The following is a 14,805-nucleotide window of genomic DNA, read 5'->3' as shown; positions in this document are numbered from 1 at the left end:
TACTATTTTGCTTTTACTGGCATGTGAGGCCAGGCTGCACTAGGCATATTTTAGCAATAACGATCAAAGCACAGGCTTTCCCTGAAGATTAATGACTGGCTAAGAGGATAGTTTGAGGTCTGTTTACCCCAGCTGGTCCTTAATTCCCAGGAAAAGCATCTGCAAAGCTTATTATTGCTATAAACTTAAGATGGAGGGAGGGGTTATGCTGTTTCAAATGATATGTACAATGACTTTTTAGAGACTTAACGTCCTGTATATTAGCCAGACTGTTTAAACCATCTCTTAAAGAACTATTCATCTTGAAAGTAAATAACTTCATACTTCCGCAGCAGCGCACTTCATGTAAGCACTGCAAACTCCTTTACAAGCAATTCATTAACCCCCCCCCGCCTGCATGGCAAGTGAGGAAAGAGATATACAAGGATCATTTCACTCTTCATAGAAATACAGCTACAGCTGGGAGGAGAATGAAAGCTATTTAACAGCAGACACAACTCCTACGTAATATTCAGGGCAAAAAGCAAAGAATATTGTATTTCCCTTAAACTGCAGGAAGATTTAGCTACACAAAAAGCAACTGCTTGACCGAACAGGAGCTAATATATAACGCTCTTGGAAAATATGCATGTGGTTTTTCAGGCAGATTGTGAATCTCTTATCCACACCGCCGAACAGCCACTCAGAGGACCAATTTCACTGATTTAATGGAGGAATAGTTCCAGTTTGAGTAAGTAGTTTCCAACCCGAATCTTATTTATCACGGTGGTCAAGAACGTAACGGCTCACCAGAAGTTCCCAAAAGCCTGCACTCAAGACAGAAATGCTATTCCTCAAAAATATATGGAATTCTCAGTTTGGATGAATTTGCATCTTCAAACAAAACCAAACAAATAAACAAAAAACAAAGCAGCAAAGCTTAATTTCACATCAAATTCGGGATTATTAATAGTAACCGACCCGAGGAAGGGCTATGGATTTTAAATTATTGTAATGTGGCAACCAACTGACAGGCTAGATTCAAATCTTGAAGGTGTTTCATTTAATTGTATATACGTTAGCAATCATGTTTGGACTTGAAGTAGGCTATATACTATACTTTCCTGTATATTTTCCCACAGACGTAATCTAAACAACAACAAAAGTTGTTTTTAGCATCATTATGAAAAATAATAATAAATGGATGTTCCAAACGAAGCATGTGATTAAAACGCTGCCTTTATAAAGGATGAATAAACTAAACAGGATTAATTCAAAAGACTCAAATGATCGAAGGGTTAAAAAAATATTCATGGCCCTGCATGTCATTTGCATGAGACAAACTCACGTTCTGAAACAACCTTTACCTTTTCCTGCACAAATAAAGCTGCTTTGCTATATAGAGCAAGATTCAGAAAAGTATGCAGTCTTTGACACCAAAAACTTTTCTGCTTGCATCCTACTGAATTTTCCCATATATATCACCGTTTTTTAAAAAAATAACAGAAAAAAAAAGAGGAAAAAAAAACACTAGAAAAGGTATCACTCCTCCTAAAGTGTGCTAGATATTTTACTTTTGGTTGGTGAGGCAGAGAGCTGACTAAAGTATCAAAACCAACCCCATAAAATGGAGTAAAATGTATTTCTAATTATTTATCTTATCTGAAACAGAGCTCTTCAAAAATGTGTTGCATTTCCTCAAATACTGCACTCACATATCTTCAAATTTTATTTTTTACAGTTCAGGTTGATATTTAGGTAAAAGTTACCATTAGTGCTCTCAAATCATCTTTGATGATCTGGGGAGAATAAAAGCTTTGATGGCCTCAGATTCATACTCTGTTGTGTGACTATATGAACACCAACACACGTAAGAAGTTTCAGAAAAAATTCCTTTGGAAATCTAACTCGAAATTTCAACTTCTGTGATGTTTACTATCATGTCTTTCTGTTCACAAAGTTTTATACTAGAAAAAATATCCAATTATATGCACTGAGGGAAAGAATAACCAATAACATCCTATTAGCATTCATGTAAATTAATCATTTTGGCCCCACACCCCCCAGCTTTGTTTCCCAGAGGTTTTAATCTTTTGGAAAGTACTGGGTTAGCTGAAACAGTAGATTGGAAACAGGAGCCTGTGGCACCATAACCAACGAACCCACGACACCAACACTGGAGATCGCTATGGGCTGAGTGCTATTAACGTGATTATTCCTGGTCAGTACTTCAGGTCTCCTTATTTGTCACTGAGAGCAAATCAAAACTCCGTTCATGAAAAACGGCAAAGGCCAAAGCGGTTATTATCAGTACTCTTCTATTGATTTTTATACATTGCTGTGTTTTACCAAATGAAGAGCCTTTTACAGCTGCCTTTTCTGCACCACACCACTCCTGGCAAGATTTTGGAAAACCGACCTCCGGCGTGTCTGAATTTATGCGTGTGCGCCTCGTTCCTCTCCTATAATTAAAAAAACCTTTCAAACCGTGAGCCCATGGGCTTTCTGCTGCTGGTAGGAATGATCCTTCTGCTCTATGACAACTTTTAGCTTGTTCCAACATATCTCCTAAATGAAGGCATCCATAAACAGAAGAGAAGCTGATCTCATTTTTGCAGGCAGGTGTGATGCAAAACAGCAGTGCAGCCTGGTACTCAGCCTCCCATGCCCGTACTCACTGGGAAAGCACTCTTCGGACATTAAAATGCAGCCACAGCCTGATCACGACAAGACTCAAGTAAAATAATTCATAAACATAAGAGCACACGTTATTTCTAGTCACACACACAACTGCAAAGGTGCCAAGCGAAGCAGAAGCGCTCCACTTTCTTACCCCCTTTGCTCTCACGCATATCGCAGGGCAGCAGGATAACAACAGCTGAGCTGCACTTTGTGAAAAATGCTGATTTTTTGTTTGTTAAAAGACATTTTACGAAAGATGATGGACAGGCTGATATTAATTATTAGCACATCATTGTGTGATCTTACACTTCACCATCTCATTCATTTCCTCTTATACATACATAAGAAATTCATATAGTTGTACCTTTTTTTTCCCCCCTGTCACCCCCTGATATGGCCTTGTAGAGCTGATCCATTTTCTCTGACTTCAGGCTCTCTCCAGATGTCCTGACTAGTCCAAATCTACATATTTTTTGAGGAGTACCTATGATCCTATGATATTATAATCTTCAAAAAGCAAAGATAACAAAAGATCCTCCCCCCCACCACCAAAAAAAAAAAAAAAGTCAAAGCAAAACCCACAAACCACTAGGATATTGTTTTAATGAAGTCTTACTGGCTCCATACTCCACTACACCAGACTACTCCAGACAGTTACGGTGTATGAGCTCAGAAGGCACTATATGAGAACACGACAAAAATAAGATTATGTATAGATCCCAACAAATATAACCAAAATCAAATGACCTGGTAAACCAAACAAGGTTCAGACTTGAGTGATAATCAGAAAGATAATCCACTGAGTAACACATATTTGACACCTAAGTCTTCGTTGCTCTTCAGCTTCTATTGCATCAGGTACATCACCTATACCTGCACAAAGTTAATATAAAGCAATGCTAAGAAAGACTTCAGCACACAAGGAAAGGTGTCAGAAAAGCAGCTCCTTAGCCACTTTGAAGCAGGTTAATGGTGGGTTCCAATACAATTTTAGGTGCAGAACATCTCAGGGAGCATAATAACGTAAGCAGTGTTTCAAAACACAATCCTACCCTAAGTCTCAGCAATGACTGCAAATTTCTAAACACGTTTGACACCGAATCTCTAAGAGGAGTAGTTTCACAGATGTTGCTGGGTGTATAAAACTGATCTGTTGCATTTTTATCATACATGCTGGTGTATAAGATGAAAAGAACTACTCGGCTGTCAGTGTGAGTAACCGTGTCTGTCAAACAAAATAAAATTTAAAATACCTCAATAAAAGACCGATATTTATTTTTAAAATTAACTGCAAACTAAACAAATTGGATAAAAAAGGGGGGGGGGGGAGGGGGTAGACATTCTTTTATATATTAAACACAGTGTTTTAAAACTCCAATTGCATTATTTCCTAATTAAGGATTTAAATGAGGATTTACCATGGCTACTGCTCCAGAGTCAGTATTAGTTTTACTATAAAGGTAAGGAAAGCAAGACTGGTTCCACATAGTCCTTTACAGGATTTATCCTAATACAGACCAGGAAACCAGCATCCCTGACTTCAGCACAATAATCCTTTATTCCTAGAAGCATACTTTGTACCTGGATCCACTACAATTCCTAATTTGGAACTTACTTATTACGAATCGGACTCCAATTTCCACAGCAACTGGATAAGTCAGAACTTATTCAAGAATAAACATAAAATTGAGGCCTGAACTTTTACGATATTTATAAAACAAGCAGTATCTTCGAAAGCTGGATTCTAGACAGCAGAATTAATTTACTCTGAAAATGTATGACTTCTACCGAAAATAGTGAATAGAGCATCCAAATAAATGTAAGTCCAAAAGAATAGATCTTTACCCATGAAACTTTATACACATTATGCTGTATCAGAAAAATATTAGATACTGGATATGACATTGATGCTTAGCATTAAGAGCTTCTGTGACAACATCTGTATTCTACCATCATGAAAGCACAATCATATTTCTCATTTTGCTTTGACAAAGTGAAGCAGGAAAATCAATTTTATGCTATAGATGTGACCACGGCTTTTTTTTTATTACAATTCTGCAAGCTGAGGGTTATGCCTTGATTTCTTTCCTGAGAGAAAGAGAGTGAAGAACATCCAGAAAACCAACAACATTCAGCGTGTTGCTTCCAGTAAGAAAAAAAATATTGTTTCAAGAGACAAAAATAATGTAACCCACCCCATCAAAGAAACAACCAACTTGTTCCACTTGGCTACTAGGTAACATTTATTATACAGGGGAGATTCTGACAAAAATCCACCAGCCTCATTTTGTTCCAACTACTGCAACTCTTGAATGTTTCACTGCCAGGATAGAAGAAAAGTAAAGAATAAAGTAAGTTTTATCATAAAAAACACGCTTGTGAATCTGTGATAAACTTATCTTCCTATAAATTTCAGATGCAGAAAGGCGTCAAATGATGAAAGTAAGATGCTTACATTTGAGCTCTGTAAAAATATCATTTAATTACCGAGTGGTCTTTTTGTAAAGAAAGTTAATTCCCTACTTTCTTCATCTACCCTATCTGTTTTATTTATTTGCAAATGAAGGACCAGCAAGTGCATTTATTTAAATATTTACAAGCACCTCCAATGCGCCTCTAACAAGACAGATCATCAGCACCGTCTGATTTAATTGCTGCCGTCACTGATTGCTGTGCAGGCACACATGCAGAAGCTCCCAATGCCACAGCTCTCCTGCCTTTTTCCCCCTGCGCTACATACCAGATTTTGTAACCTGTGTCAAGCTACCCCCGATGCTTACAACTTGCGAACAGAGGCCAGCAACGAGCCTCCCCAGACACTAAATCATAATCTTCGTGTTTTTCGTATTTCACATTCTAGCCGCAGTTTCAACATCCATACCCCGTGACACGAGGGAAGGATAAATCAACAAGCGTGACAGCTCCCTTGTAGAGACTGGTACGGCCCTGGGAGCTGCCACACCCGACACCCACAGCTCCTGCCAGATGGCTTCGGGAGCGCGGCGCTGTTAACCCCTTCAGGAGTTGCTCCGGGTTTTCTGCTGAGCAGTTTTAAGGCATTGCTTTTTTTTTTTTTTTTTTTTTGTAGAAAGAGGGAAAAGGATACTTTGATCCAGCTTAGTGAAGCTTGGGTAACTGAAAGACAGGTCGTTGGATTGAGAGCTCAAGTAAAAAAGTCACTCCGTGTATTTCCTTAAAGACAGGAGTTAGGAATTAGGAGTTAGTATTATACAACATTCCTTCTTCCATACCATGCCGTGGTCCAACACGTTTATCAAAAATAGCACTGCAAAAGTTTCAAAACAGTTTTACGTTCCCTTTTTCCGACCTAGGACAAGGCTTAACCTTCTTGGAATGAGAATGCCCATTAGCTGCCCTTCAGCCAAACAGCCTGCTCAGGCCCTAAATCAACAGGGTTTCTAATCCAAAACCCATACCGTAAACTCTGCGACTGTTTCACTGGGTTTGATCTGGTCCCAGGGACATAAATTTGCATGCAACTCCTAAGTTTGTGAGCAGTCCCTTGGCTTAAACTTGCACATGTGCTTAAGTACTTTGTTCTGGCAGGGCCTAAGACAGCTACTTAAAAATGAAAACAGAAGCCATGTAAAGAACAACTTGTTAAAGAGAGTTTTCCTCCTGAAATATTGTACCAAAGAAAATAATGTAACAAAATACACATACCAATTTCTAAAAGTACCTACTGACTGAACAGTAGGTAAACACTAGCTAAAAAGTCGTCAGCCAGTATCAATGCACATCCCTTCACACAAAAGGGCAGAATAAAAATAAAACAAAAATAAAATTCTGACCTATGTTCAAAATTCTTCATACAGTATTGTAGGTACAAGAATCTGTGGATACAAGCAGCAAGCAATAGGTCTCAGTCCAAGTTTAAGAGAGGCCCCTAGACTTCACCTAGTCTATTTTGTGGCTTTGAAAACATTTATCTGGGCAATTTCCTCATATCTCCTGTACAAAATGTGCTCATCTCTCCAATTTGTGTGTGGCTTTGTCATAAAAAAAAAAAAAAGAAGTAGCCAGTAGAAAATATTGCAAGGCCAGCACTACAGAAAAGCATACTTAGTGTTTTACTTCCTAGAACTCCTTCTGATTTGGTTTCCAGTGGGATTTGGGTTGCGTACCAATTTTCCTTTACACAATTATAAATAATACATTTCAGTTTTATGTCATCTGTGGAAGAAATTACACTGAAAGTAGTACTTATTTCAGCTCTAAGTGATATCTTGTTGAAGAAAACATGCAATAATAATATGAACTTTGATCATAAAAAATAACGTGACTGCAAGTATTTTTAATTTGGGGAACATGCCACTAATAATGTTAAAAGACTTAAGGTAACTATTCACAGTGCACGAGAAACTCAGGTTCAGTTTTTGTAATTAAAACTAATTGCTCGTACACACTGACACTGATGGGTTACAGGCTTGTTGTAATTTGCTAGCATTTCAAGGTGCAGAATTAATATTTCCTTGCATGGTTCACATGAATAACTTGAGAACAATTTTTCCCAAGTTTGTTCTTTACACGTGCTGTACAAGTTAAAGGGTTAAGTAACCATTATATTCTAAAGAGCAAACTGTTTGCCTTAGGGCCATCTCCTCCTTACGCCTGATGAATTGCCTGACACTTTATGTATCATACATTACTTTTCCACTAGGAAGTAACATTTGGTTCCAGTCATGGTGCAAGACCTGACTTTGGAAGTATGAAGCAATATGGGATAGACAAAAAAAAAAAAAGCCACCAACAATGAAATCATATGCTAAGTAGTCTGTACATATATAATATACTAATTTATTATGTCTGTACTCTAAAAAACGGGCATAGAAGTGCACGAAGAGAAATTCTATGCATACTGGGGTGAGTAAAAGTACAACTATGTGAATCATATTCAGAATAACAAGACGCTTTTCAGGACTAGAATGAAATAAATGCAAATGTTACTGAGGGCTTGGCACCAGAAGTGTTTTAGAAGCTAAATGTAAGCATAACATTTAAAGCTGTTTTTAAACAGAATGATTATAAACAAGATTACAATAGGAATGGCCCAGCAATTAGCCAGCAGAAACTGACCTGCACTTCAGTACAAAGGTGCAGAACTGATACTTTTCAGTGTGTTCTGCAAAGGACAGGAGGCACAGCTCCTACTTGTAACATCTGCAGGAAAACAAAAGCAAATAAAAAATTAAAAAAATAGAGGCATCAGCTTCCAGTTTAGATTGTTGTTGTTGTTGTAAAATATTGCATGTATTTCAAATATTTATTTAAAATACAGCCCTGATGTGTCTTCACTTGTGTGTGTCAGAACCTGCTCAGAAAGTACAAAGGCAAAAAGAAAAATCACAACTTCTGGAAACATACCTATAAAACCATACCTTCCAAAGACACTGTATTAACTTTCTGAACTAAAGTATTTAGATACTTCAGAGCAGTTTAGAAAGCTTTTCAAATATTACATGAGACAGCAAACCAGTCTTTTATAATTATAAAAGGGTTGAAAGTTTTATCAGGCAAAGATTTAGCTTAAAGTGTTAGTATTAGCTTTCTCTTAATTGTAAATGTACTTTAAATGTATTTTTCTTGCTGTCTGGCTTCCTAGTAAAACCCATGCTTTATGGATAGGATTTATATAACCCTGTATCACATTACTTATTCTTCAAGGTGTGTTTTTCAGGATATAAGTGTCCCCTTGTAAAATGCTTCAAGCTACAAAGACTAAATACGAGTGAACATGCCTGGAACTGGTGCTTCTCCTTTGTGGAGGGCAACTCCTTTCATTACCTGTGCATCCGATGCTTCTACAGTGGAGTACTTAAGAAGGAAAGTAATAAAAAAAATCAGGAGCCAAGGTTTGGCCCCTGAGGAAGGAGGAACGGGGGGAAACACAACTTCTGGGTGTGAGTTCTGCTCCTGAGCTTGGCACAATCCTCTCTGCGTAAACCAATGGTAAGACATGGGGGGTTTCTTGCACAGCTCCCACTGCATTTGCCATCGCATTGCACAACTGAATCATCAGCGCACCTTCCTTCCTCTCTTCTGCGGAAGGGAAAATGAAGGCTTCCTTTCCATAGAGTTGCTGCAAGGGTTAATTCATAAATATGTATAAAGTGTTTGAGACTGCATATTCTCTAGACTGCAAGGTATGAAAGGAGTGAACATTAATTTTAATCAAAATACCTCTATTAGATGAGGGAAGCATCCAGAGTAACAACAGGTACCAAAACAGAGATTTCTCTTCTCTGTTCTGAAAGGATACCTTTTCTGAACACAGTGTTCAACACATCCTGATAGCACAGAATAATAATAAAAATAAAAATAAAAATTACTTCTGCTACGGGGAACAAGAATCATGCTTAGGTGACAGACTGTTGGGAGACAGGACGGGCAGGAATAGATGGGCCCAGGCAGAAGGGTACTGAGCTCAGGAATGCGGATTTCTCAGACAACAGCTGTCAGCAATCAGCTATGAGATCCACTCAGAAAGCAGAAGCCTCACCTCTCCCCAGTTAGCTTATTTAACTGCCCGTTTATTGTTACCAGTAAGCCCGCTGAGGTGAAGATCCAATGTGTGAAGCTCCTTTGACAGGCTCTACCCTTTAAACCTATTGTACAGCCAATAAACATGGTCCCATGGACCAAGCTGCTGGGTTTTATTTCAGGTGTTTCTTTTTTTTTTAAACAAAACAAACAACAACAACAACAAAACAGCTGCAAAGTTGAAGCTTCCCCAGTTAAGAAATGCCAAAAAATTCACTTGTTTGTGCTCATCACTTGTTTATTCCTTTAGAAAGGACAAAAACCATGACAAGAATCACCAACAAGTCAGCATTACCCTTTATGTGTAAGGTGAGCCCTATCTTTTGGAGGATGCATAATGATAAATAATTGAGTACCATAATGCAGAAGGGTACCAGATTAAGACTGCCCAGCCAGACATAACTTCTAATTCAGACACGTGGCTTTGCAGCCTTACTCCTTCTTTCCCCTCCCTCAAACATGCAGATTTCCACGTTAGTGAAATGGCAACATATTTGGGATCATTGGCAGCATTCATAAAATGGTCACAACTTACAAGCAGTCTGCTTTGCCACCTAATAGTTCACTTCATTGAAGACTTTTCCAAAGCTACCTTTGGCATCTGACTTTGAACAGTGGTATTTGGTGATTTATCTGCCACAGCTTCTTGTCCTTTGGTGTTGGTGCATATAGCTGACAGACAGCTATGGTAGCCATGATCATTAAAACCTATGCACATTTGTATTTTTGGTTCACTCTTCTCACCAGACTTAATACCTGTACTCTTTTTCTAATTTTAAAATAAAGGACAGGGCAGAAAAAGCTAGAATGATGACAGCCAGAATAAACACCAATAGCTGAGGAACCACCCTAGGCAGTCTTGTATTCACATGAGACCATAAGAGAGCCAGACACCACAGTTGTTTTCTTTCTTTTTTTTTTGTTGTAAAATCCTTGATAATTCAAATTGCCCTTCAAAGCAGTTGTACAGCAACTGAAGAAGTGACCAACCAAAGCACACATCAAATGAAACAGTGTAATTAAGACAATCTATTTCACAGACAAGAGGTTCAATCTTCTGAAGGTAACGTGCTGATTTGGCTACAAGAGGAATTGCAAAAAGGGCTCCAGGAAAAAATCCATTAGGATGTAAAGGAAAAAAAAAAAAAAGGATAAAAGCATTTTTGCACTTCCCTTAGAGTTGTCTTTTGGTTTGTTGAGACCTTTGTACATGAAAAGGTCATGTTCACCTATGAGTAATAAGCATAATCTGAAAGTTTCCTCACGAGAGAGCCCAACCAGGCTCCAGCCTCCAGGGAGCTGAGGCAAAGGCGCTCCCCAGCCGCCCCGCAGAACGAATGCTTCCACGCAGCAGGAAGAGAGAAGCCTTCAGCACTAACCCGTAACACAGGATCACGGCATTTTGGGGGAACTCATTAAAACTTGAGCATCAACGGCTAAAACTGAGATTTTTATCTGAAAGAACAGAAGCGGTAAAATGAAAGTGGGGGATCATCTGGCACATGCCTGATGGCAAGCCCATGATACTGTTGTCAATTTTTCAGTAATTCTGTGTATGAACATGTATGTTTTAATGCTTTCCTTCCACCACGGAAACACTTCCTTTACTGCTATCAAAGCCCTCCCAAGGCAGCAATTAACCATCATCTAAATGCATAACGCCGAAGCGTCCTAACAGGAAGTACAAAAATAGCGTCCTGGGGCAATTAAAAAAAATATATCGAAAAGTTGTGACCAAAAGTAAACTTCCCGGGCGCACATAGCAGAGCCAACACTGCGGCGGGGAAGGGAACTGCGGCAGCCGGCCCCCTCAGGCGCTGCTCCCCGCGCCTGACGGCTGGCGACGGCACAGGGCGACGGGAGGGCCGTGTTCCCGCCGGGGAGCCCCCGCCGGCCGCTGCCACCCGGGGCGGCCACGGCCCCGTTCCCGTCCCCGGCCGCCTCGGCTGTGGCGTCGCGGTGGCTGCCACGTGCGGGCGGCGCCGCTGCGAGGGAAGCGGGACCGCGGTGCCGCCGCCCTGCCCGCCTGGCAGCGCCCGCCCGCCGAAACCGCCCTCAGGGCGACGACGGCTCCGCCACGGGGGGCTCCAGCGGGGTGAGCCCCGGCGCTATCCCCTTCCTTCCCCGGGCGGGCTCTGCCGCGTAACCCCGAGGTCCCCCCCTCAGCTCGCCGCCGTGGTACTTACGGGCTCCATGTCCGACGGCTCCAGGCTTCAGGGGCCGGTCCTGAGGCGGTTCCCCACGATTTAACGCCTGCTCGCCCTGGCCGGGGGAGGGCGACGGGCTGATTGTCACCTGCGCGGCTGTCACCCCCCCCGCCGGGCGGTCCCGCTCCGCCCCGCCACACCTGGGGACGCTTTGCGGCCCCGGGCCTCTGAGGGCGATGCGGGACCGGGCCGAGGCAGCGCCCAAGGGCTGTCCCCCTGGACTGCTTTGGACGTGGTGGCCGAGGACACACATCTCCAGCCCCCTGGGGAAGGTGCCAAGGCCTCTCAGAGCAGAGCTTGGCCTGTTTTGTCAGTCAGTGCCTCCTCACGAAGCCTGCATCTGTAAGTGAAGTTACAGCTGGCCGTGTAAAACCTGGATAAGTGAGAAGAGATTTAACCATTTCCTTCTCTTCTTTTAGAGGTTTCCACAGCCATGAGGGGCCACTTGTGTGGTGACAAACTGAAAAGTGAACCATTGTCAATTTCTGTTTATCTTCCCAAGATTTCTTCTAGTCCTGTAGAAATGTTGACTCCAAGGTATGGATCATACGGAGCACTACATGTATGAAAAAAAAGACTATTGTATATTCTCTCAGTTGTACACATTTGTGCATACCATGTGCACAGAGCATTGGGGAAAAATATCTTAGCACCTTCTTGCGGAAATAAAGAGTGTCTTTTTGACGAGGGTAGAAGCTTGTTACATGGTTCAGGCAGATCATAGAATCATTAAGGTTGGAAAAGACCTTCAAGACATCTGGTCCAACCATCACCCTATTACCAATGTCACCCACTAAACCATGTCCCTAAGCACCAAGTCCAACCTTTCCTTGAACACCCCCAGGGACGGTGACTCCACCACTTCTCTGTGCAACCCGTTCCAATGCCTGATTGCTCTTTCTGAGAAGAAATGTCTCCTAATTTCTAACCTGAACCTCCCCTGGCACAACTTGAGGCCATTCCCTCTAGTCCTCTCATTAGTTATCTGCAAGAAGAGGCCAGCTCCAGCTCCCCACACTTTCCTTTCAGGTGGTTGTAGAGAGCAATATGGTCTCCCCTGAGGCTCCTCTTCTCCGGACTAAACAACCCCAGTTCCCTCAGTCGCTCCTCATAGGACTTGTGTTCCAACTTTACGTTTATATTATTTGTTAAATAATGTGTACTTAACAAGGAGCACTCTACATTATTTCATGTAGCAACAGACAAGTGTATACTCATACAATGTGCAAAACTTGAACCCTTTAATCAATTTCTGCCCTCTGCGATGTCACTGAATCTTAGTGAAAGCAATAACTAAACTCAGCCAATTATACATAGTTAATCACACGAGAAAGTGTTTACAGATTCAACTTGCTAATCAGAAAAAAATGTTCAAGTAGTGAATTAAATAAAGCATATTACAGCAAGCAAACAAAGGAGGTAGTATGAGGCCTTTGCTTAAATCTGGCTTAGAGTTTGTATTTTTTTTAACAAGAAAGATATGTGTAATACCCACACTAAAGCTCTTGAACACCATGTGTTATTATAACTTCATAATGCAAGCAGTTTTGGGGGAAAATTCATATTGATTTAATGTTACTACTCTATTAGTATTTAGTCTTGCAATAGAAATGTGGGAATTACACAATAGAAAAAAGAGTTTCTTAGAATGAATCTTTTATAAATGTTTATCACACAGTCACCAAAATAGTGGAGTTCAGTAAGCAATAATGTTTCTCCTCTGAGTAAATTGGTCCTTTCAAATTCAGAAGTTTTAAAATGCACATGAATAATAGAGATCTTATAGGCAACTCATTCTGCTCTGAATAAAACACACAGCTCTCCTGTTTTATGTCATGATCATCATGATTCTGAAAAAAGAATCAGAAAATCTTCAATTCTGTAAACAGGAGTTTAAAGACTCATTTTTTTCTTCTCTGAAATGAGTCGATGCTCTAAAAGCATAGTGCTGAAAGACTGCCAAGCTAATAGTCCAGTGAGCACTTGGAAGAGATTAATTTTATACCTGGAATGAGTATGTGCAGTTTCTGTTCCATTTAGTGAAAGGGCTGGAGTGTGAACTAGTGTTTTCTTCATAGTACAGTGTTGTGTTAAATCCTGGAATAAAGAATCAGCCACTAGAACAGAAAGAGTCTGAATTCAGGACTGTGACCAGCTACGGATGTTCCATGAAAAATAAATCAAAATGGGATGTCTGAGATGCTTACTTGCATTTTTTGCCCATATTTGTATTTGCTGAGTGTCAGTTTCTGGTACTCTGAAATCAATGTAAATATTTGTCAATGCAAATACGTAATGAACTCTTCTGTTTAATTCAAAGCATGCATATATTAAAATGGAGATGTGTGTCCTAGCAAGTATGGTCTCCTCACCAGAGAGCTCTGAGTGAGGTGTAGTCAGAGCTGTGATCCCCAAGTGTTTTCCTCTTACTTTTTAAAGGATGCATGATCAATAAAAAGAGACAGAGTGAAGGCAAGGCAGTGAATCTACTTCCATAAACTAGGCTAAACAAAGGAAAGTAGCAGAGGAGATTGGGAGTTCCAGACCATTTTTGGAAACTGCTTTTAAAAGGCTTTCAGAAAATTTCTCTTAAACTGTGTTTTGTGTTCCAGTTTCTCACTATTGACTGTTCAGATCCCCAGTGGAATAGATTTCTCAAAAAATGGGCCCGTCTGATTATTAATCACATAAGATATTTGGTACAATATATTGGGTCATCCTACCAGAATGGGTAGGGACAAGTTCTGTCATTCAATGTGCTGGAACATACAAAGAGTGGGACACTGACATCTCCTCTGTATCCTCTCTAGGGCAGCTAGAAAAGAAGGCAAGCATTTCTTGCTTGAAGGTGTTCAGTCTAGGCTACTGAGTGGGAAGAACAAAGCTGAAGGAGAGATTTTTTCCTAAGCAAAACTGTGAGTAAATTGTTTTCCTAAAAGACAGTCAGTTCCTAGCTGTTGTTCTTGATCAGAAATAAATGGCATAGGATACCAAGAATATTTAGAATGTTAAAGAACAATCAGAAGGAGCAACAACATCACAAGAGTTATTCCTTTATGCTAAATTTCTGAAATTGCTCTTTCAAACAGAAGCATTCTGAGGTAAGTGACTCCACCTCAAATTTTTGTGACAAGAAGAGTTACTGAGTCACCCATTTTGTTCAAGAAAATCTTCATGGACAACAGTTACAGCTGGTTGGTATGACAGGCTCATACACCTAGAGACTTGCTCGAATAAGAAAAATGAGTGCTATCTAATAATCAGGATATTGATGAACCAAAGAAGGCCCATTTAGAATTGTATGAGAGACTAGCTAGATCTAGTGGAGTGCTTAGCATAACACTACATTTCAAATAGGTTGAATGGTTAATCAAAA

The 14,805-nt window shown here is 40.4% G+C and overlaps 1 protein-coding gene and 1 long non-coding RNA gene across 3 annotated transcripts in view; one reads left to right on the top strand and one right to left on the bottom strand.

Annotated features, from left to right (window-relative positions):
- Positions 1-11,569, bottom strand: part of BNC1 (basonuclin zinc finger protein 1) — a 76,298-nt gene extending 64,729 nt beyond the window's left edge. The window contains exons 1-2 of one of the 2 annotated variants that reach the window (XM_067003890.1): positions 11,409-11,547; positions 7,759-7,842 (exon numbers count right to left, since the gene is read on the bottom strand). Coding sequence is in view for 1 of the 2 variants with exons in the window: in XM_048071977.2 (XP_047927934.1) it covers positions 11,409-11,417 (9 nt within the window). In the remaining variant the exon portion in view is untranslated. Of the gene's footprint in view, positions 1-7,758; positions 7,843-11,408 lie in introns of both variants that reach the window. The other variant, XM_048071977.2, reaches the window with a different exon arrangement.
- A 62-nt stretch (positions 11,570-11,631) lies between these two features.
- Positions 11,632-14,407, top strand: LOC106043355 (uncharacterized). The gene is made up of 3 exons (XR_001211637.3): positions 11,632-11,771; positions 11,849-11,966; positions 14,240-14,407. It is a non-coding gene; the product is annotated as an uncharacterized lncRNA (long non-coding RNA).
- Positions 14,408-14,805: the final 398 nt, after the last annotated feature.

This window comes from Anser cygnoides, chromosome 11 (assembly GCF_040182565.1).
Source record: "Anser cygnoides isolate HZ-2024a breed goose chromosome 11, Taihu_goose_T2T_genome, whole genome shotgun sequence".
Taxonomy (NCBI): Eukaryota; Metazoa; Chordata; class Aves; order Anseriformes; family Anatidae; genus Anser; species Anser cygnoides.
Note: the sequence above shows the minus strand (reverse complement) of the source record. Positions and strands in the feature narration are given on the sequence as shown.